The sequence below is a fragment of the Electrophorus electricus genome, chromosome 2 (assembly GCF_041902795.1).
Source record: "Electrophorus electricus isolate QZ-2024a chromosome 2, ASM4190279v1, whole genome shotgun sequence".
Taxonomy (NCBI): domain Eukaryota; kingdom Metazoa; phylum Chordata; class Actinopteri; order Gymnotiformes; family Gymnotidae; genus Electrophorus; species Electrophorus electricus.
Window position 1 is genome coordinate 27,200,545 of NC_137498.1, and position 21,266 is coordinate 27,221,810.

The 21,266-nt window shown below is 38.2% G+C and overlaps 1 protein-coding gene across 3 annotated transcripts in view; it reads left to right on the plus strand.

Annotated features, from left to right (window-relative positions):
* The first annotated feature begins 2,324 nt into the window (after window positions 1-2,324).
* Window positions 2,325-21,266, plus strand: part of kmt2ba (lysine (K)-specific methyltransferase 2Ba) — a 33,540-nt gene continuing 14,598 nt past the window's right edge. For all 3 annotated transcript variants that reach the window (XR_014117173.1, XM_081697505.1, XM_035529173.2), the window contains exons 1-10: window positions 2,325-2,663; window positions 8,065-8,134; window positions 8,547-10,190; window positions 10,387-10,577; window positions 10,960-11,070; window positions 11,261-11,417; window positions 12,590-12,788; window positions 13,062-13,111; window positions 18,444-18,707; window positions 20,073-20,167. Coding sequence is in view for 2 of the 3 variants with exons in the window: in XM_081697505.1 (XP_081553631.1) it covers window positions 2,361-2,663; window positions 8,065-8,134; window positions 8,547-10,190; window positions 10,387-10,577; window positions 10,960-11,070; window positions 11,261-11,417; window positions 12,590-12,788; window positions 13,062-13,111; window positions 18,444-18,707; window positions 20,073-20,167 (3,084 nt within the window). In the remaining variant the exon portion in view is untranslated. The remainder of the gene's footprint in view (window positions 2,664-8,064; window positions 8,135-8,546; window positions 10,191-10,386; window positions 10,578-10,959; window positions 11,071-11,260; window positions 11,418-12,589; window positions 12,789-13,061; window positions 13,112-18,443; window positions 18,708-20,072; window positions 20,168-21,266) is intronic.

A 21,266-nucleotide genomic window follows, 5' to 3' on the forward strand; every position in this document is an offset into this window, starting at 1 on the left:
ACCAGGTGATAAATACTACTGTGCAAAGAATTTTTGAATACTGAGGTTTTATAAGCTATTATGATCAATAAATGGACTTTGTAGAAGATGACAAATTCTTTAAGCGAAAAAAAAGTGAAACTTTTTATTTATTTATTTATTTTTATTATACTAATGGTTCTCGTTTTACCTAGAAGCATTAGCCATCCTAGGTATGTAGGCAGTCAGTCACATTAGTATTTCAATTCACAAAAAAAAGGTCATTATGTAAACGATTACATAAAAAATATTATAATACATTATATAGTCTGAATTTCTCATATTTTGATTTCCTTACTGTCTTTTCCACACTGCTTGTGCTTTGCAACTTGATATCTCTCTCTGCTGTTTCCTACAGTTGCCTCGGTGTGTTTATCTGGGCATCACTGTCCCTTGCAATACCTGTAGGAAAATGAAATTCTCCGTGAGGTTCCTGTACAACTGTCATGCAGTTCTAATAGCTGCAGTCCCTGTAATGTTGCAGGCACTTCCTGATATTTGTTGCTACCCACTGCTACAGTAATAATGACATCCATATCTGTTCCCAAAACATGCCTGGACCCTGTCTACCATTCCAGTGCTTATCAGCAACAGTGAGAAGAGTGTATGCATCAAATACAGTTAATTCCTCTAATCTACAGTGAGTCACAACTGTTAGAGCCAGGCGTGCTCCATGAAATAACTCTTCTCAATATCAAATCTCTTAGAAATTAGTAATTCTTGATTAATGATTTAATAGTAAGTCATTTATTTGATTTTATACTTTTAAAAGAAACATAGAAAATGAATGTAGTAGTGCAATTGTGATATTTTGTGACAGGTGCAGGGGGAAGCAAGACACTAGTGCACGTTTGAAGTGTCTTTATTCTCCATAATGAAGCAAACTCAAAGCACACCAGTGAGTTAACTAAAAAGTGTAAGAAAACAAAAGCACTGCCAGTTCACCTCAAGGCACTGGGATGCAGGAGTAAACACACTGTCTAGTTCACAGCACCAAGGGAACAATGCCTGGCACTGGATGAGTAGTGAGTAGTCCAGCGGGCTTAAATAGAGGATGAAAAAAAGGCAAATGAGGGACTTATGAAGGCAATCAATAATCAGGGGATTGGGACTGGGAAAAGTGAGTGTGTGTGCATGCATAGAGCTCCATGCACTGTGACATAACTGAATCAACTCTACCAAATTTTTAAAAATATTTTTTTTTATAAATGCCTCACAAGTGAACAGGACAGGTAGAGATATAGCTGTTCTACTGCAAGATGATTTTCAGTGCAAGCAGGTGCGTTACATGCGGTCTGGAATGGTCTGGAACACTGCAAAGTGGTAGACATGACCGGAATTGCTTTACTTGTCTGTGCTGAACCAGCACTCTTTTGCAATCATTGATATTACATGAGATAAATAAAATTAGGCTGAGAAAGCACAAATTATAATAGTTGCAATAAACTATTTTTTTTTAAATTTAATTGTTTATTGTAAACAGTTTGTAAATTATGTTAGATCTGACTGTTACATTTTTAGCTTTTTTCCCCAGCTTTTTAGCTGTTATTTAGCTTTTTCAGCATCTTTGCAATATGACATAATTTTCATATTGTATAACCTGTTTTCAAAATATAAATCAAGCAATTATTTATTTAACTCCCATGTCATTATACTTTTATTTTCAACTTTTATTTTCATTCAGCGTGTCCTACATGAGCACAGATAGTACAATTGATAAACACTTCAGAATATGAACTTCTATCGGAGTAAATATCTTATACCATCACGCATGAGCATGACTTTCTATTTTACTGGGGACAACTATTCCGTTCTATTTTATTGCAGTTGCAATGCCCCCCCCAGAGGTCAAGCATATGCAATATATAATAAACAACAATGATAATTTCACGTAGCGTCTTTGTTTATATTAATTGAGGGAAACGTGAATTGGAAGGGAATTACGTTTACTAAAACATTTGCACTATAAGGGTAATTAGATGCTTTTGTTACCAACCAAACCAATAAATCAAACAAACAAGCTAACCGTTTTAGAACTGAAGAAACTAGACGAGATGTCCTGTACTGTAATAGATTACATCGTAAAATAAAAAGAGGCCACACTCCCTTTGCAGTATACAGAAAATATATGCTAACTATAAAATAATATATAAACATAAAATGGGAGAAGCACATCAATGCTGCTGAGGAACAACGCAGGCTCAAATGTAGTCTTAATTAAGAACGTGACTTGCGCAAACTCAATTTCCCGTCAAGCTCAGCGTTACGCGTGCAATCTCGCGCCTTTCCATCTTGTTCCTCCCAAAGCGCAGCACCGTCGTTGTTGTGGTAGCTAGATAATAATGGCGGCAGCTGGAGGCGGATTATCAGCCTCGGTTGTCGTTGCAGGCACAAATACGACGGCCACAGTACGTTGTCGTTTTCCAGGTCGGCCATGGACATCTCGCAGTCAAGTGAAGACGGAAAAACGTTTGAAAGTTGGTAGGCTGGGAGTTGAGGACATAGTGACTCGGTCAAGAGGGCCAAGGCCCATCAACATTGAGCCTACGCTGAGAGAGGACCCATCATTGCTGCGCTTACTCGGGCTTGCTGAGAAACTTAGGCGCCAGAGGGAGGCGGGTTTTTGCACAAGCGAGAGCGATGAGGTTAGTTGCCAAACCGTTCCTTTGTCGTGTAAACCGAAATGGGTTAAATGCAGTATCGTTTCGTGCAGGGTACTGTCATGGAGTCTGGATTGCACACCAGGAACGTTCCGTAATGCTTTGAATATTACCTATTTTATCTAGGTGGCTATTTTCTTGCAAGATAGCTAACTGGCTAACCTAGCTAAGATGGCTCAATTTTGGGCCAAGCATTTAAAGAGCTGACGTGGGTGGATTTGCCGGGTTCTCGTTCTCTCTTGGCGGGTTATAAGGTTATAACGCCAATCACCCCAACCACGTTTGCTTGCTAGAAATTCAAGTTGCTTTGTTAATCATTCATCGATTACCAACTTACTAAGGGCTAGTAGCGGCAACCTGTTTGATTATTTTAGTATTCTAGACTGCTAGCTATAGACGTTAACCTAGTTTAGTAGTCCTAGTAGCGTGCTTTGGGATCATTAGGTGGCGATTTAACACTGAGCTATCTAGGTTTGTAGCGTTATGTAACTAGATAATCAAAAGTCGGGGTCTGGATACGATTAATTTAGTCAGGTCCGCGCAAAATGTAATGCTAACGGTAATAACTAACTTTACTACCCTTTAAAAACATACAATCGACGATGGACCAGGCTAACTAGCTGCTTAACTTTTATAGTGCTGGCTGCTCCAACTTTTTAAACCTTACGTTAGCTTAATAAATTAATAGAATGCACCAATTTATTGTAAAATCTATTTTTAAGTTTTTTTTTTTCTTTTTCCTGGCGAAATGTTTTGCATTTATTCTAAGACTGGTAAAGCTCAATGATCCTGTGCTTTACCTACGTATGGGTAGGTTCTTTTGATGGTCGCTGTAGCTATGTGAAACGAGTTCGGAAGACTTGCTTGTCTCCCGTGAAGTAAAAGTTACAGATTATTTTTGCCTGGCTTCTCCCTCTCTTTGCTATACATTTAATATAACAAGTGTTTAGGCCTGGCACATCTTTTGAGAAATTCAAGGTTAAAATTTATGGCAATAGTAGGAATCTGGAGTTATGGTTTATGTTCATGAGTGGAAATTGACAGAGTTCCCTGTGTCAATTTACAAGTTATTAGCTGTGCATGTGAAGTGGAAACAGTCTAAAACAATCTCAAAAATTACAAACATGGTTATGAGTTTTTTGAAAGGTTTCTCATTTTTTTTGATGTAGTAAATTACAATACATACTGATGTTAGTAAAGCCAAGCATTCAGGATTCAGTCTAATCTGTATTTTCACTGTCACATCCACTTGGACCCAAATCCTGGGTCAGCTCTACTGTGACATCACAGTCATGCTGTTGCACTGATGCAATATTGTTGTAATGTTAAGCCACAGTGTATAGACTCTTCTCTGCTCAGCATCACACTGGTGCAGACTTAAGACGTCTGGATGACTGTGCGATGTGGACAAATGAAAATGCTTAAGAGACCTGTGGTCAGCCTTAGAGATGTCGTGTGTGTCTGTGCATACAGCGTTATTTATATTATTGCTATGTATCTAGTTTTACATTTATTTAAATTGTGGGTTTTTAATGAATGAGCAATTAGAATGGACAATGGGCAATTTATCATAAATAAGTCATAAATAATAAATCATGGTGGACGATTGCAAAGAATGTTTGATTTAAGTGTATTTAAACCTCTATTTGTCTTGTTTGTTATTTAAAATATCAAGTACTTCCAAGTAATTGTTGAGAAAACACATTGGCTATAATGTGTAATTATATAGTACCATTTGCGTTACTTTTTCATGAACAGTGCGGCCTAGTGGCCGTTGTAGGAAATTTGCTTAGATATTGGAGGGAAAGATGCCGTTTAGATTGAGTGTATTTTAATATATGTTGATTTGTAAACTGATAAGGATTTTTTTTCCGTCTTGTTTGTCTTAAAAATTAAAGTGCTGTAGCAAGAAATGGTGGCCACTAATGACAACACACTGCATTTACTGAAAAGTTACATTTCAAAATGTAAAACTTACTATTTAATTTAGTTATTTAATGTGCATTTTTAGCTATGTAGCACTGGCTTGTTGTGCAAATGCCGTATGTCTCACTGCAGTCATTTTGAAATAAATTTCAAGATCAGTTTATTAGAGTCACAACAATGTATTGGTTTTATAGTTGTTAATTGTAAAAATGTATTAACTGTCATTTGTATTGTAATTTTCTAGTTTTCTTAGAATCCTACTAAGAAGCTCAGAGACCACAGTAGATACCTCTCCTAATTAAAATTCCCGTTCCCCATGCTATCCAGTGTGGGCATCTTATTGAAGCTGGGATTTGCCCCTTTCAGTTTGTACTGTTTTGACCTCCAGTGTATGCAATGTTTTTAGTAAAGGAAAATACTTTTAGTAAAGGAAATACTTTTCTAAATTAGTTACTGGGCTGAACTGTACTAAATGCATTGTCAGCTTTTATAGAGAAAGGCAAGTAATGTTGTTAGTGACATGGTTTAAACAATTACTAAAGTAAGTTTGCAGTATCTCATTATGGCAATTGCTCTGTAAGGTGATTGATTGATTGATTTGTTTGTATACATTTAAAAATATAGTTTTTTCCAGCTTCCATACATTATTGACAGTATCATTGCTTACATATTGATAGTCATATAACAATAAGCTATTATGAAGTGATATTTATATGGGCCCATGAATTTACCTGAAGTGTTTTAAAATATTAAATCCTTCACATTTTTCCTTTTTACCCTATATCCATCTCTGGGCAAGATACAGCACAGACATGGTTCAATTGTAGGACGCAAAAGCCAGTTCAGGTGAGGTGATTTTAAGGCAGGTAACTTTTAATTACAGAAAGACACAACTTAAGGTTACAGAGTGAGGTCTTCATATACAGTTAGATACAAAAGACATTATAGCAACAATTAATTGAGCAATTGGACAGTTGTCACTTGATACTTGGCACCTCCTTGCCTGGGAGAAAAGGAAGCACCTTTTTGGTCTGATTTAGTTTATGCAAAGAAGAGTGAAACCTCCTGGTCTGCTGCCTTCCTGGATCCAGAGAGAAGGAAAGCAAGAAAATAACATTCAGGTGTATTCAGGTCATTCTGAAAAGCTGCATAGCTAATGTGCAATAAACAATGGCAGAGCAGGGGTGACTAAATGACTGTTCACCATATGCTACACTGTAGCATACATATGGTGATTTTGAGGACTTTCTGTAGCTGCTTGAAGGCTTTAGCTTGAAGCCTTTCTGAATTTTCTGGTATGTTGCAGAGAAAGTATAAATTGGAGTAACCTAATTTTTCAAATATGCTCAAAGAGGGAGGCTTTATAACAGTGCTGTGAGCGGTTTTGTCACTGGTTGGTTGCTTCTAAGAAGTCTTCATTACAAGTGTCCTTGTGAAGATTTTTAATTTTTTTTTTTAAAAAACTCTGTTAGTGCTCAGTTCTGGAGCCAGTCTTGTGTATAGAGACAACCCTTTGGCATCCGTTTCACTATCTGTGCTGATCCCACTGCAGGATTGAGCCAAGTTTGAATAACATTGTTTGTTTTTTATAACATTCTCACTGTAAGCTATTGTTGTAATGTCATGAATATTAGGGCTGCAAGTAATGACTACTTTAATAATCTATCCTCTATTTGTATTATGAATTGCACAATTACTAAGTGGGTCTTATTTAGCTATCATCTTTTAAATATAGCTTGAGGTTGTTTTAGACATTTAATGGAATTTTTTATTGATGCAAAGATAATTCCAAAATTTTTTCTGTCGGAATTTAAAACCAAGGGTACGCAAAGTAGCAGCAATAAAATGGAAGAAAACTACAACAGTTTCCCCTTAATCAAACGAATTAAATCATCCGTAACCAGCCATTTCTAAAAAAAGCACAACCATTTCTAAAAAAAGCACAAGGATGGCATTCTGTGCGATGGGAACAGCTTATCAAAAAGAATTTCATATAAAAATGTATATGTATAACATTACTGTTTTAAACTCCAACACTCCATTAAAGAAATCTACATTCAAGACATATTTTTTGTTCTTGATTCTATCTGCTGTATAGATATTGAAAGAGGCATTGAAATGCTTCCTCCTATCTTTGTCTAGTTTCAAAATAAGTGGAGGTGTTTAGTTATTAATGTCATCTCTTTTTTCCAAGTGTCCCATACTTGATCAGATGAACCCATAAATTGTTCAAGTTCATTCAAATGCAACCAACATTGGTCACACAAAGACGGGAGTTTAAATTTTTTTGAGATTTAGGAAGTATGAATTTCTCAGATGTTCTCCAAGCTTTTTTTGAAAGCAGTGCATTTTCCATCCATAATTGTAGCCATGACGATGTAATATTTAAGATTGTAAATTAGGGTGCATTGATGCACTGTTAACCATCATGCAAAGAGTAAAAAAAACCTCATCTCAGTAAAGAAGCTGAGTATGTTTTGGGTTAAACTATGTGTATGACCGTACAAAAAAAAAACCGTCGGGTTTTAACCAACATCATATTACCATTCCTTGAATGTTTTTTCATTTTGACAAAATACTCATGGATTAAGTTACCATGGAGATCTTTTGGTGTACTGCTGTATTCTTTCCTGGATAGTTCTCTGGTAATTGTTTAGGAAGAGGTTCATTGTCATGTCAGATTATTATTATTTTTTAAATGAGTTGCATCCCTCAGAAGAGCTGTGCTGCTAATGTTAAGTGTATCATGTAACAGACAACTTTTATTGCAGTCAGAGTTACCAAGCTAAGGCTATAATCTTTTATGCTTGTACCTTTGTCAGATAAATACATGGAAATACAAGAGCATAGTATCTTTTGACACTCAGCTAGTTATATTTTGTACATAAACAATCACTTCATGCAGCTTATTGCGCTTCACTTATACAGCTGCGGTGCTTGTGCTAATTTCTTTTAGCATGTTGTTAATATCAAGCTGTTCTCTAATTAAAATGTAATTTGGGTAATGTGTTCATGCTCAAGTTGGCCTATTTACTAGATCCTGATGCCTAATAACCTTAAAAAGCCACATGGTCACTGCTGGCAAAGCCACAGCAGCACTGTCGCAACGAACGGTAACAGGTTCTTTTGCCAAATCCACAAAATATATAAGGGACATTGAAGGCATGTATATTAGCAGTTACAGAATACCTTGCTAATGAAATGCTGTCGTTCAACACGATCGAAAAATCTTCATTTAAAGCCATGACCCAAACATTTGATTGCCAGGAAATACTTTTCTAAAACAGCAGTTCTTGACTTGTATAACAGAGTTTGACAAGACAGTGCAAATGTCATAGTTCAGGTTAATGTGATCATACTACATTTTGCCATTGTAAATGTTACAGGGTGTACTGCATGTTAGTATTGCAAAACAAGTGTACGGATTCGTATAGCCACTGAATTAATATTTGTTTTATAGGAGGGAGATTTCACAGGCTTCCAGGCAGACAGGCGGTGGTCCTTGCGCTCTGGACAAGGCGTTTCACAGAGTAAATACTTACAAAGATTTCCATGGCTTAATTACTGCAAGATTATTTTATAGGACATTAAGGCTGTGATTTGTGATATAGTAATTTAGTTTTCAGAAAAATGAAACCCTGACTTTATTGGCAGTAATAATAAGCACTTAAAGTGACAACTATTTGTGTGTTCTATTTGGTTTTCATGATAAACTAGCCATTTAATAAAGGAATAATGCATAACATTGTTCATTGTGAAGTTTATCTACCTGGTGTAATTAGACAATTCATGTCGTCATTTTTGTGCTCAAAAGACTATCTGCAGTATCTTATTGAATTTATTGTTTCAAAATCCCCCTGAGATATTTGGAAACCCGTACTGATTTTGTGCTCTGGGGCATGATGGTAAAGTGCTGATGTTTTCCTCTCTGTCCCTCACTAGGCAGTCCTCTTAAGTCATCTTCACTACTGTTGGCTGAAAAGCCTTCTCTGGCCCCCGATCCACCTGCAAATGACAGAAAAATCACTATTTCAGAAAGAGAGGTTAGGGCCAGTACAGAGACGGATGGTGCATGTCCATCAGAGAAACCTGAGAAGCAAGGCGGGAAAGGTCTCAAAACTAACCTTAACACAAAGAGATCCAAACAAGTTGTTAAACTGACCACCAAAAAGGTTATCAAGAAAAATGCTTTAGGTAGTCAACAAGTGAAAAAGACTTCTTCATGCAGGGTTGAAGAGAAAACACCCAACAAGAAAGAAGGGATTAACTTTTCAGCAAGAGAAGAAAATGGGGCCATGGAGGATTGGGTGTTGGATGAATTGGGCGACAATGGTGAGACATGTGCAGGAACTGAAAGCGAGGCAGAGAGGCAAGATTCTACCAATGTAGCAGAGAGTCAAAGGAAGCAGAGGAAATTTGTGTGGACTTTAACGCTGGTCAAGGGAAGAGAGAAAGCTTCTGAAAAGAGACATTTGAAGAAACCTTTGGAACAAAACTATAGAAGACGTGCTAACACTGCTCCACGCCAATCTCAGGTCAGGAAGTCCAAGATGTTAGTCACTACTGACAAAGCTGCATCTGTCTCTCCCAGAACCACTGGGAAACAGAAGGTCCACAAGGTGACCGGTGTGTCTCCTGAACTGGGGATTGAGGCAGAACAGGGAAACACAGTTTCTCCTGATGGCAGCACAGGAGCGTCGAGTGCCAGTTTTCCACCTTTACCCAAAAACAATTCTCCACGCGTGCTAAAGCGGCGCAAGTCTTTGTATGGCTACCGGAGGAAACCAGAGCAGGAGATGATTCGCAAAATGCGTGAGTCTCGGGCCCAGGTACTGGGGAAGATCCCCAGGAAAAGACGGCGTCTTGTATACTACACTTATGAAGTTGTGGATTCACCGGTGAGTCAAGACCAGGAGCAACAGCCACTAGGACAGATGGAAGCGAGTCAGGAAGGTCTCACGGACAGCACTGTGGTTGGTGCTCGGCCATCCAGAGTGATCAAGGTGCCTAGAAGGTTCATGGATGACGAAGCTGTCTCTGGGCTCCCTGTAAAGAAGCCTGTTCAAACTGAAGTCCAGCCAGACGAGTCCAGCTGTGAATCAGAGGCAGCTGATTCCTCCCAAACTGAGGAATTGAAAAGCAAACGGAAGGGCACAAGACTGCGTAACATTGGCGAAGATGAGAGCAACTGTGTTGGGAAAACGAAGCCTCTGACTCGGTGTGGAAAACCCAGTACATCCTCAGACGCTCCACGAAAGAAGGAGGGGAGACTTGCTTACGATTCAAGCCACCTTAAAATTTATGAGAGGCTGAAGAAGCTGACAGCAAGCCTGGCTCAAAGGCGAGAACAGAGGATGGCCAGCACACGTTCCAGAGCCCATGGCGAGAAGCCTGAGGGAGAGGCCCAGGCTGCGGGGGAACCTGCAGCTTCTCCAGATGCAAAAAGAGAGAAAAACTCTGATATAAAGATGGAGGATTTGAATTCTCCAGGGGTTATACGCAAATTAGCTATACATGTCGGAGATATGGCTGGGCAGACAGCACTTGCCTCCATTGACAGAGGTAAAGATGCATCCCAACGAACTGGTAAGGATCATGTCTGTCTATCTGTATCTCTTTTGATTTACTAATCCAAATGCAGCTTTTTCAAAATTATATTTACACTTAATCACATGATATAAATTCTTTTGATGTCTAGTTTGGCAATTTGAAGCCTTTTTAGATGCATTCACCTCTAGCAGCACTGCTTGCCCGTAGATTATATGAATTTTTCTCTGTACAGAGAGTACCAACCTGGAGGGCTCTGATGTGCAAAATCAGGATGCAAAAGATTCTCAGGTGGTGGTGGAACCAAGTAGTTCCATCCACAAAATCAACCTCTCTGGTGCCAACAAGAGGATGCTCCACCTGCTGAAAAGAGCAAAGGTGCAGCTGATTAAAATTGACCAACAGAAACAGCTGAAGTCAGGTCAGGTAAGCATCATGTAGCTTTTGTAGCTGGCCTGAAAGGTGAGCTAAGTTATGGGCTTGACTCACACACAGGGTGCACATGCGCCATCAAGCTGATAAGTATGTAAGTTGCTCTGAATAAGGGTGTTTGCCAAATGCTATAAATCGTAAAACTTTACCATTATTATCTCTTATTTGCTGTACTTTTTATACAAATGGTTTGTATTTTTCTGTTCTGACATTTTGTCCTAGTTTTCAAGAAAGTTTGGGAAATGAAATGGGTTAAATAACAAACCACTATGCTTGTTTAAGTAATGAACCAAGATACCGTTGAAGAGGTAACTGAAAATGTTAATTCTCTAGTAGTCCTGTTAAAATGGGTGATGGTGATTTCTGTTATTTTCAGCTGTTGTCTGGTACAATTAGAGTTGGGGATGGTGCCATTACAGTCATGAGGAAGAGGAGAATGAGGAGGAGGAGACTGGGCAATCGGACAAACATGGAAGGAGCTCCTCAGGTAACATGAGTGCACATGCTTGCATGTGTGCTTGACATCCCTGGAAACATACAGTTGTCTAATTTATGTAAAATATTTTATTACTTGTTTATATTAAATGAAAATGTTCATACCTTTTGACATGGTCCTCAAAAACAAATCGTACTGGCATATTATGTTACATAAGCTGGTTCTCGTCTTTTGTCTGTAGGGGCATCTGATTGGCGGTCCACGGATCAAACATGTATGTCGAGCCGCTGCAGTAGCACTAGGCCAGCCCCGTGCAATGGTGCCTGATGACATCCCCCGACTCAGTGCCCTGCCTCTTCATGAGAGAGAGGGTATCACACCCTCGCCTGACACTGAGGGTACACTGACTGCTTAGTTTCCTCATTAATTAGGGTGAACTGAACTTGTAGCCATTCAGTTTCAGGATGTTGGCTTTATTCATAGCTGTCCAATGTTTGTTTTAATTCATGTACTGTGAACCACTTATCACCCCAAATCTTAATTTGCAAGTCTTCAAACCCTGCCCTCTGGTCCTTTGGTTAAAAATGTCATTGTGCCTATGAAATGCATATGTCCATAAATCATATTATTTCCTCTAAATATTGTTGTTCATTAATATTATTGACCCTTCACTCATTTCTAACCCTTTAGTTACTTTTTGCTGTGTCCATCAAGCGTTTAGACTACCAATGACACATGGGGAGAGAAGCTATTATTAAAAACTAGACTTACTTTTCACATTAAAACAACCACATTGCATTATGAATTCCTTCCCCCTCAACAAGTCAGACTGTATTCCTTTCTACGTTTAAATTAAATCTCAAAACTCCTCTCTTTTTTCTTGCAGACAACCTGCCCCATGTCTAATCTGTTACTTTCATTTTTGTCTTTGTCCCCAATTCATCCACTCTGTTTTTGTAGTTCTGTCTCTGCTTTTAGCCTCCCATACTGTTTTCTGTTGACTCTTTGCTTGCTCTGGGTTTTTTGGTGTTTTGTTTTTGTTGGCTTATATTATCATATTATATTTTGAAAGCATCTTTAGGTTACTGAAAGCTCTATACAAGTCTACTGTTATTATTATTATTATTATTATTATTATTATTATTATTATTAAATTTTTTAGTTATGGGGGCTAGAGCACTTACTGGCACATAGTATTGAATACTATATATACTAGAATACTAGTTTTTCATAGTATTCTTTTTAGACACTTCACATTAAGAAAATGTGAGGCATGTGACACCACTTTCCGTCTTTAAAGTTATGATATAAGTGATTTGATGTTTTTGTGTGTGTCTGTACATATATGTATAAACAGACATTCATTCCAAAACTACTTGTCCAGCACTGTGGAACCAACTCTATCGTAAGGTTGATCACTTATGTTCTTAGGGCAGGGTTTACTAAAGGATCAGTTGCAAGGCTTTCGGTCTTGAGGTGCATCTGTATTACTAGCTGGAGTATTTGTTAATTGTGTTGCTTTGTTAATGTCATTTAGATTTTTTTTTTTTTTCTGTTCTCCACCATCCAGATCTTGGTTCTCATTCAGAACCTGAGAGCACTGGCTCTGGTGAACACAGACCAGTGTACAGGCGTAAGGCTTTCGGCTTGCGGCAGCAACGCTGCCTTCGCTGCAGGGGCTGCTGTCGGGAAGAGGACTGTGGGACGTGTGTTTTTTGTCTGGACAAGCCAAAATACGGAGGGCCCAATAAGAAACGCCAGAGCTGCATGTAAGTTGATGAGAGCTGCGTTTTTTGGGATGCCAGGGTTAACTGCATTTTTAATGCGTAGCAGAATGTGTATGCAATGAAGGTCATTTGTCTTAAACTGAAAGGGCAAGCTTTAGTTTGAGGACCACCGTTATACAGTGATTGATGCAACACTCTTAAGACAGCTTTATTCTTTGTTTGTAATTAATAGATAATACTCCTATAGTTTGTGAATTATTTTGTGATCTTTTTTTGCTTTACTTAAATACTACCACTCGTTTCTGTGCTCTACAGCTATAAGAAGTGCTCAAGGATTGAGGAGAACAAAATGAGACGAATGAAAGGTATGGCTATGTACATCTTTGCAGCTGTTAAAGAAATCTGGAGAGAAAAGATGGCGCTTGAATAACTGTTCCTATTTTGGCACAGTGCCTATTCATTTTTATCTACTTTCGGTACATGAGAAGAAAGATTCACTAACATCCTGTCAGACTAGAGAATGGAGTAGATCAGTTTCCTTACAGTCCTTGCAGAACCCTATGCAGATTAGGCTTTTGTTCTGTTCTAGCTCCTTATACACATGAACCAGGTAAAATCAGTAACCCTCTACTGTTTAGGGATCCCCCTGGACTGGATTTAGAACCTCTGGATTACAGTAAGCCTATTTCTGTATATGTTGCATGTCCTCCTGGATCACGACTGGTAGAGATGGTAGACCGAGGTGCTAGCCACATCAAGATTGTGTTAGATTCCAGGGAGCAAGATTTCATACTGATAAATGTGTAAAGAACCCTGGAATAGAGCATCTGCCAAATACTGAATATGTATTTCTGAGCAGGCTTGGGTGGTATTACTTTTTTCATACCTTCCTGACATTTCATTGGAGTATGATATATAACAGTATTTGTGCTGGTAATAAAATTCTTCTTCCATAGGTCATAGTTTCAGCACATCTTTTTGAAGGAGCCAGTGACACTGCTGCGGTGTTCAGCGGGCTGAATGGAGATGATGTGCGGGTCATGGTGGCAGTCTGGCATTTTGATTCAAGTTCCCAGTAAAATGTGATGGTGTGCTTTTAAAGACACATGGGGGTCATGTCCTCTGATGTCCACGTCAGCTGTTAAACCATAGTTAATTGCCTCCAACACAAGTGATTTATCGTCTTCTCAAACTTTATTATACAGGTTGAGATTTTCTTCAAGGAAACTCATTGAAGATCCAGTGTTTTTTAGCATCTCACAGAAAGCCCCTTTCTCTGTAGTGTGTGAGCTTTTGCTATATACCTACTGTCCATCTTTGGTTTTCCTTTTTGTATTTTTGTGGCATTTGTTAATCTAGAAAAAGCAGCTGTTGTGGTTGGTTCATATAGGTTCATCATAGGTTTGACAGCTGTGGCAAGAAATCCTGTATCTGGGTTACTTTTTGATGATTGCTTCACTTTTGAGCAGCTATTGGAGGTGTGAATGAAGGTTTCACATGCTAGTTTAGCCACTAATTCATAAGGCAACCAGTGGACACAGTTTCATCTTGAATGGCTGGCTCACCTTTCGTTGGTATGAAACCAGAAATGCTCCCAAACGGGGACAGAGGCATTTTTCTTTACTAGTCCTGGAACATTATCCCCACCACTGGCAGTAAACATCTTTTTAACCAGTAGATAGCCCTTTGGTGGTGCATGCTGTGCGCTACATTACTTCAGTGCAACCTCTCCAGTTTAATAGAAAGCATCCATTTTCAATGGTATTGAAAATCATTACGTAGTACCTAGATACCGCCTAAATCCATTCTGGAACCATGTGTTCTAAGTTCCTGGTTGCTCCAGTGGAATTTTATTAAACAATACAGCACAAGGATTTTATGATAGAAATTGATTGATATAAAACAGGTTGATTAAAAAAATCCATAAACCAGTCCTTTAGCTGGTCATTTCAGATAATATTGCTTGTTGTGCTTATTTGACTAACACAAATTTGTTTTCTACAGTTGGTGATTAAAATTTGGAATATTTTTTTATTTCTTTTTCTACCTTGTTTTTATATAATTAAGGTGCAGCTGCAACCAATTGTGCAACAAAAACTATAATAAGTGGAATATTATTGTAAGCCCCACTGTAACATTACAGCAAAATGAGAAATGCACGAGCGTGTTGCTAACCTTTACCATCTAAGATTTGTGGTTAATGTTTTCATAAATCAAATTAAAAAATAAATCAAGCAGGGGTATTGACCCATCAAGCAGAAATGTGACCTCGTTTTTGAATTTTTTAGGTCCTGTAGCTCCTTCCATGTCAGAAAAAACCCTCAGTTTCTCAGGCTATGTTTTTTAATCTCTTATTCTTTATTTTTAGCTTGCTTTTCATTTGTCATCTTCTGTTTATTTGTCTTTGTTTGAGATGTTCATGGCAAAGGAGAGATGGACAATTTTGAATTTTTTTCACTGATAGTTGTTTATCTGCTGTTGTTTTTGAAACTGCTGAAGCCATTTACTGATTGAGCATGGCTGAGTGAAAGCATGTGCACCATAGCAGGGCTCCATACAAACATTCATCTTAAGGAGACTGGCTGCTAAAAGAGACAAATTTGGCACCAATAGCTATTTTTAAGTGCCAAATAATATGCAAACTATTAAGATCTCACCTCTGGTCATCTTTGTAATTGATGCCTCTCAACATGCTTGATTGGGGTCCTTTTATTCCTCTTTTTGTATTCATATAGATTACTTTTTGAACCATTCATCTTAAATCCATTTAGTTAAAATAAGTGTGGACTCGGACTCTGAAACTGTATAACTGGCCATTACAATGTCAGTGTCACTTGGCCATCTAGTGAAGTTTGGTCTCCTTTTCCTTCTGCTTGTTGTAAGTATTTAACCCTGAGTTCAGGATCAAACTGTGATGGTCCCCCTGTGCAGATCCTTACCAAATCTTCCAAGGTTGCGACATTGAGTGAATTGCGCATTTTTGATTCTGTGCTGAAATATCATGTTCATATTGAGCTGCAGAGATGGGTAAAACAAGCATGATCTCTCGATGTAAATATTCTCTGAATATGCTGAAATGTTAAACCCATGTAGATACTACTTGCTGTCTTTCCTCGTCTTTTAGCAGTCTGCGTGATGTGCTACAGCAAAAAAACCAATTTTAATTCCAGAACAGTGTGCCATATAAATGTGCAGCTTTCCATTCCTCAGTGGTCTGCTCATCATCCACTTTAGTTACAGTACAATAGCAACCAGTGCTTGATGCAAAATTGGAAAATTTCCTGAAATGTAAGACTTAATTTTACATGGTGAAAGTGGCAAAATCCAACAAAGAGCATGCTCTCCCATTTGCTGTGCAATATGATGTGCTCTTTCTCTAATTTCAGTATTTTTGGAAGTTGTGGCAAGATGTTCCATATAATGGTGCACAGCTCTATACTGGTCATGACCTGTGGTGTGATCTGAGTGGAAAAATACAGAAAGTGCTCGTAAAATGCAAGGCAACCATTGCTGAGTCTTCAATGCAGAAGGTGTGCGTATGCTACACCTTAACTCCACACCAACTGCCCTCAGCTGCTGCTTGCATGTGGGGCTAAAATGGTATGTTTTCCATAGCAGCTTTAGTAAGTCATAGTTGTTTTCAGTCATTGCTAGAGATTTGAGTGTTCAGCATTGCTAGTTCCAGTTTGTGGGGAAAACTGAAATGAGGTTGTTTTTTTTTTTTTTTTTTTTTTTTTTTTTTTTTTTAATCTCACCTGTGGCACCCATGTTAACACTGGCCCCATTTGTGCCAAATACACTGAATTCATTTTTCCACCGGTTAAGATTTGTTTGGTCGGCATCATTTAAACAAGCTTTTAATTGTGCTCAGTATTCAGTAAGTATGACTGGTCTCAAGTTCATCCAAACCTACAAGCCCGGTTACTGGTACACCTCCAGAAATGTATCTGCAATAAGAAATTACATTATCCCTGCTGGACACTTTTGTACTACAGTCAGCAATTACAGTGATCTAATTAGCCTTCTGGGCTTCTTTCTTTGTCTGTGGTTTGACGTCACCTGCAATGCATCCTATGAACTCGGCACATGTCATTAACATGTCATTAATATGTGTCTTGGACATATCCAATTCATTTTTTTTTCCATTAACAAGACTTGGGAGGAGAATTTGGCACTCAAGTAGGCTGCACTGAATTTTATATTAAGCTCTTTGAATTCTTTCATGGAATGCACTTGGAAACTGCGTGGGCTAAGAGTTCTATTTGGCGCACTCTGATAAAGCAATTGCATGTTTTTATGCCTTTGAATCTCACTGTCGATTTTCACAGTCTGTTTTTCGAAATGATTCTTCCCTTTTAGGAAATCTGTTTTCCCAGCTATATCTTTGCTTACTTTTGAACAGAATTCACAGTGCATAGTCTGCTTTGTTATACCTAAGCCATGCTAATTCCTGAAGTATTGAAACTCCAATTGCGACTATTTTAGCTGCAGGCTGGAGCCCTGCATAGACTTATATGAATGTAAGGTGTGTGTCCATTGACTCCCATTGTGAATTTTTGAAACCACCTAGATGGTCGAAATGGGAACTGCCATCTTGTGAGTTTGTTCAGTAGATCAGAACTGATGCCAGGCTGTAGGTGGAATACTATCTGCACCCAAAAAACTTGGTCATATTGGCTAGTGCACACCCACTATTTCTGAATGCCTGGAGCAAACACAACAAAACAGAATATGTTCTCTTGTACATTAGATAGTGAGCCTTGATCATACATAATCATATGTAAACATATGCCTTCATTTCCATCGACTGTTCTGGAATGAAACTTTTAATTTCTTGGTCATAAAAATATCTAGGTGACTTGGCAACAAAATAAGTGACATTTAGCATTAACAAGTAACCTTACATGGAGTACCTTAACTGCAGCTTCCATATTCAGTCCTTCAAGATGAGAGATTTAATAATTGCCTATTTTTAAGCTAAACAGTATATTGTTTAATGTTGCATAACAATGTCTTAATACTCAACCCAAATTAAAATTTGATGCCAAATACTTCAGCCACGTTTTGATAAACTTGGTAGTTGGAGAGATATTGATGTGAGAGGAATTTTATGGAATTGACAGAACACAAACCCCCCGTCCCCCCTGCCAAAAAAATATTGGATGTGTAATTTTAAATGAAAGCTTGTAGTCTGCTTGTTACTTGAGTGGGGATAAGTTGTACTGCAGCCAGCCACTAGGGGACAGTAGACACAGTCCTCTTGCAAATACTGTCTATAAGGTGCACTAGCAATGATTGTTACTCCGCCAGACATTCCTCCTGGCTCTGATTGGCTGTTTTTAATTCAGGCATGCTGGATTCTTGCAAATGGCATTAGGAGGATCCAGAAAAGCCTGATTTTCTTTTTCCCCTTCAGATTGTCTAATGTTCTACTGTCAACATAAAATGAGCTAAAACTAAAATTGTAAAATTATTTAACCTGCATTCCTGTTGTTGCATCTCATTTGAAATGTTCATTGACAATTGTCAACTGTTGTTGATTGTGTATTTTTAAGTCTGTATTGGTCTTTCTCATACTGTATGTGCTGCAATCACCCCCTCACCACCATATTCCCAGAGTTCTCATACTGTGTGCATACTGCTATCTACCCCACTCCCCACTTGAGCTTTTTATTTGACTAATTCTCTTTTCCGCAGTTCAGATGAAGCGACGGCGCGTGGCAACGGTTTGCGCATCCGGTGGCAGAGGGGAAGAGGGCGAGCAAGATGATTCAAGAGAGGTCAGGTCACATGCTGAGGACCCCTTGAATGCTCCAAGTCCCACCCGGAGGCAGCCGAGGCGGCAGGTCACGCCAAGATGTTATAGCGACCTGCTGGAATCTGACTCCACTGATACAGAGGCACCCAGCGAAGAGGCAGAAAAAGAAAAGAGCAACATCGTGCCAAGTAATCAGGCCGATGGTATGAGTTTTTAATTGTTTTCTGTTACTGAAAAACCAGACCAGAACAGCAATGTCTGTTAAAGCTTTGGTTGATTCCTACCCAAATTCCTGATTTGCTAGATAAAAAAATTAATTTTGAGTTTTGAACTTTTGACTACATCTTTTGTTATTGAAAATTAAAGGTTTAACACAATAGACTGTACATGCTCATTCAGCCTTTATCCTGGTGCAAAGAAAATGTCCTAAGGTGCTAGAACTTCCCCTAATTCCCCAGTGATACCCTCCAATGTGCCTTTGTGTGTGTGGTTTTTAAAAAAAAAATATTTATTTTTCTTCCCTTAAGTGATTTGGGTTATGTCTGCACTGTGCAGTTAGCTTTATGAAGCTCAAAAGATGAGAAGAAAATATATTTCAGTTCCAATATTTAATGTGAACAAATGGCTCTTTTTGGGAGCTATGTATTTCATTACTGTGATAGATTAAGCATTTTATGGTATGTACAGTGGTCTGTAAGTTATTGGGTGGGTAATACCACATTTAGTTTTGTTTCATGTAATGCTGTTGGCAGTCAAAAGACGTAAGAGCCAGTTGTATTGGCAGCCATAAATGTTTGCCACCATGGGTTCAATCAGACTTAAGTGGCACAAATTAAATTAAATGTTTTTTTACCTGTGAGAATTATTTTTTTTTTATCTAAGTGTTTAAAAAAAAAAAAAATTATTGCAAGGGGATGGGTACCCTGTGACAGCCTGTGAAGGCAACACACAGCTTTTAATTACATATGCACATTTTATTTTTTCAACATTGCATGTCATGGTCATTAGTAACACTGCTGGCTCCTCTCAAAGCACCTGCACATCATCATGTAAAAAGTAACAGCATAAAACTCATGTGAGTGAGAAGAGCTAATTCTGATCCCCTCAGGGCAGAGTTCTGTCCTGATGGATCCATTACAATTATCTGAACCACCAAGTCAGAATAATTGTATCTGAGCAAAAAATTGCAATTCAACAGTGTGAAATGTAACCCGTTTTACAGGTGAGGAGGTTGTTGTTGTTTTTTTTTTTTTTCCTCCAAAACTTTACTGCTAGGTGATCATTTTCTTGTCTATTCATCTGTTCTGCTGTTTTTCCCTTATGATTGAAAATATACTTTTGTCATTAATTACTCTGATCTGATGTGTCAGATTATTTGCTGTTGTCAGGTTCCAGTGTGTGTTTGCTTCATAACAATGCAGTTGATTTTTAATGTCAGGTTTGTTTCTGCTCAGTGCATGCTGATTCTTAAATGTTCATTCTCCTATAAAGGTGGTTCTGACTTTGGGATGGCTGCGATCTGCTGAGTGCTTTGTGTCTGGTCTCAACTCTTTTTGTTTTCCTGATAGATTGCACTGCACCTACTGATGCTCAAGAAGATGCAGTGAAACCTCGGAGGCCAGGTCTGACAAGAGGACTGTGGGGCCGTCGTCGAATCGATAAGGTATTTTGAGATGAAATTGCTCTTGAAGACTCACTTTATAATATACTAACACAATGTTTTGATCTTTATATAACTTTGCTCTTCACATTTTGCTGTTGGACTGTCCAAGCCTGAATGGCCCTTAGAGTACAGTGTGCTTTTAATAGCGCTGCATGTTTAGATTCTGATTGTTAAAATCTTTAGTTCAGCCTCTTATTAAAATTATATTGAACTGTTTAGTATGGAATTATTTTCCTGTAATAGTGCATAAATGTAGTGAGGTCTTAATTTTCTGAATTTCTTAGCATAATAAGCTTCAGAAACCTGGATCTATGTAACCATAGTTATGTGAATGCAATTCTCATGTTGCAATTACAAAATCTGATTTACATCAGATATACATCTGATCTGAATGTGTTGCACTTCTGAATATTTTTATGAATTAAATTTTTTTTCTTCCGACATTCAGGTGCCATTGGTTTTTACAGAAAACTAACTCTATACCTTAGGCTATGGCCTTCAATTTGCAGATTGTACATTTGAAGGGAATGTTTAGTCATTTGATACTGTCAGATTGTATACATTAATGGAACAGTGTTGGACAGTCCGACCTTAACCTCCCTCCCACCTTAATCTCTCCTCTACTACCAGAGCAATAATGTGCTGACAGTGAAGAAGTGATTCTTGGGAATCCCAGACATTGCAAACATAAATTAATTTGAAGCCAGTTTTGTTTGAGCATTTATTTTGCATGTTTATGGTCACATTCCTGATATTCATATATTTAGAGTGATGTGAAATTTTGTTCTGTGTCTCTGGTTACATGGGAGCAGATTTGGGCTTTCTTCATTAATGCATGCACCACCTTTTCCACTTTTAAACTGTGCACATTACTTTTCAAAGCTGTAGTTTTTATTTCAAAAATAGTTGCTGTGATTTACCACAGTACCTAGAAGGTTCAAATTCTTACCCATGAAGTAGCCAAAGCAAGCGAATTAGGAATATAATGAACATTGTGTAATTGAACATGCATATATTTGTCATAAGGCATCAAGCTAGTAAATTATCCAGCTACCTTGCTTGTATTGGAAGTTGAATTAAATGCGTTTTGTATTTTCAA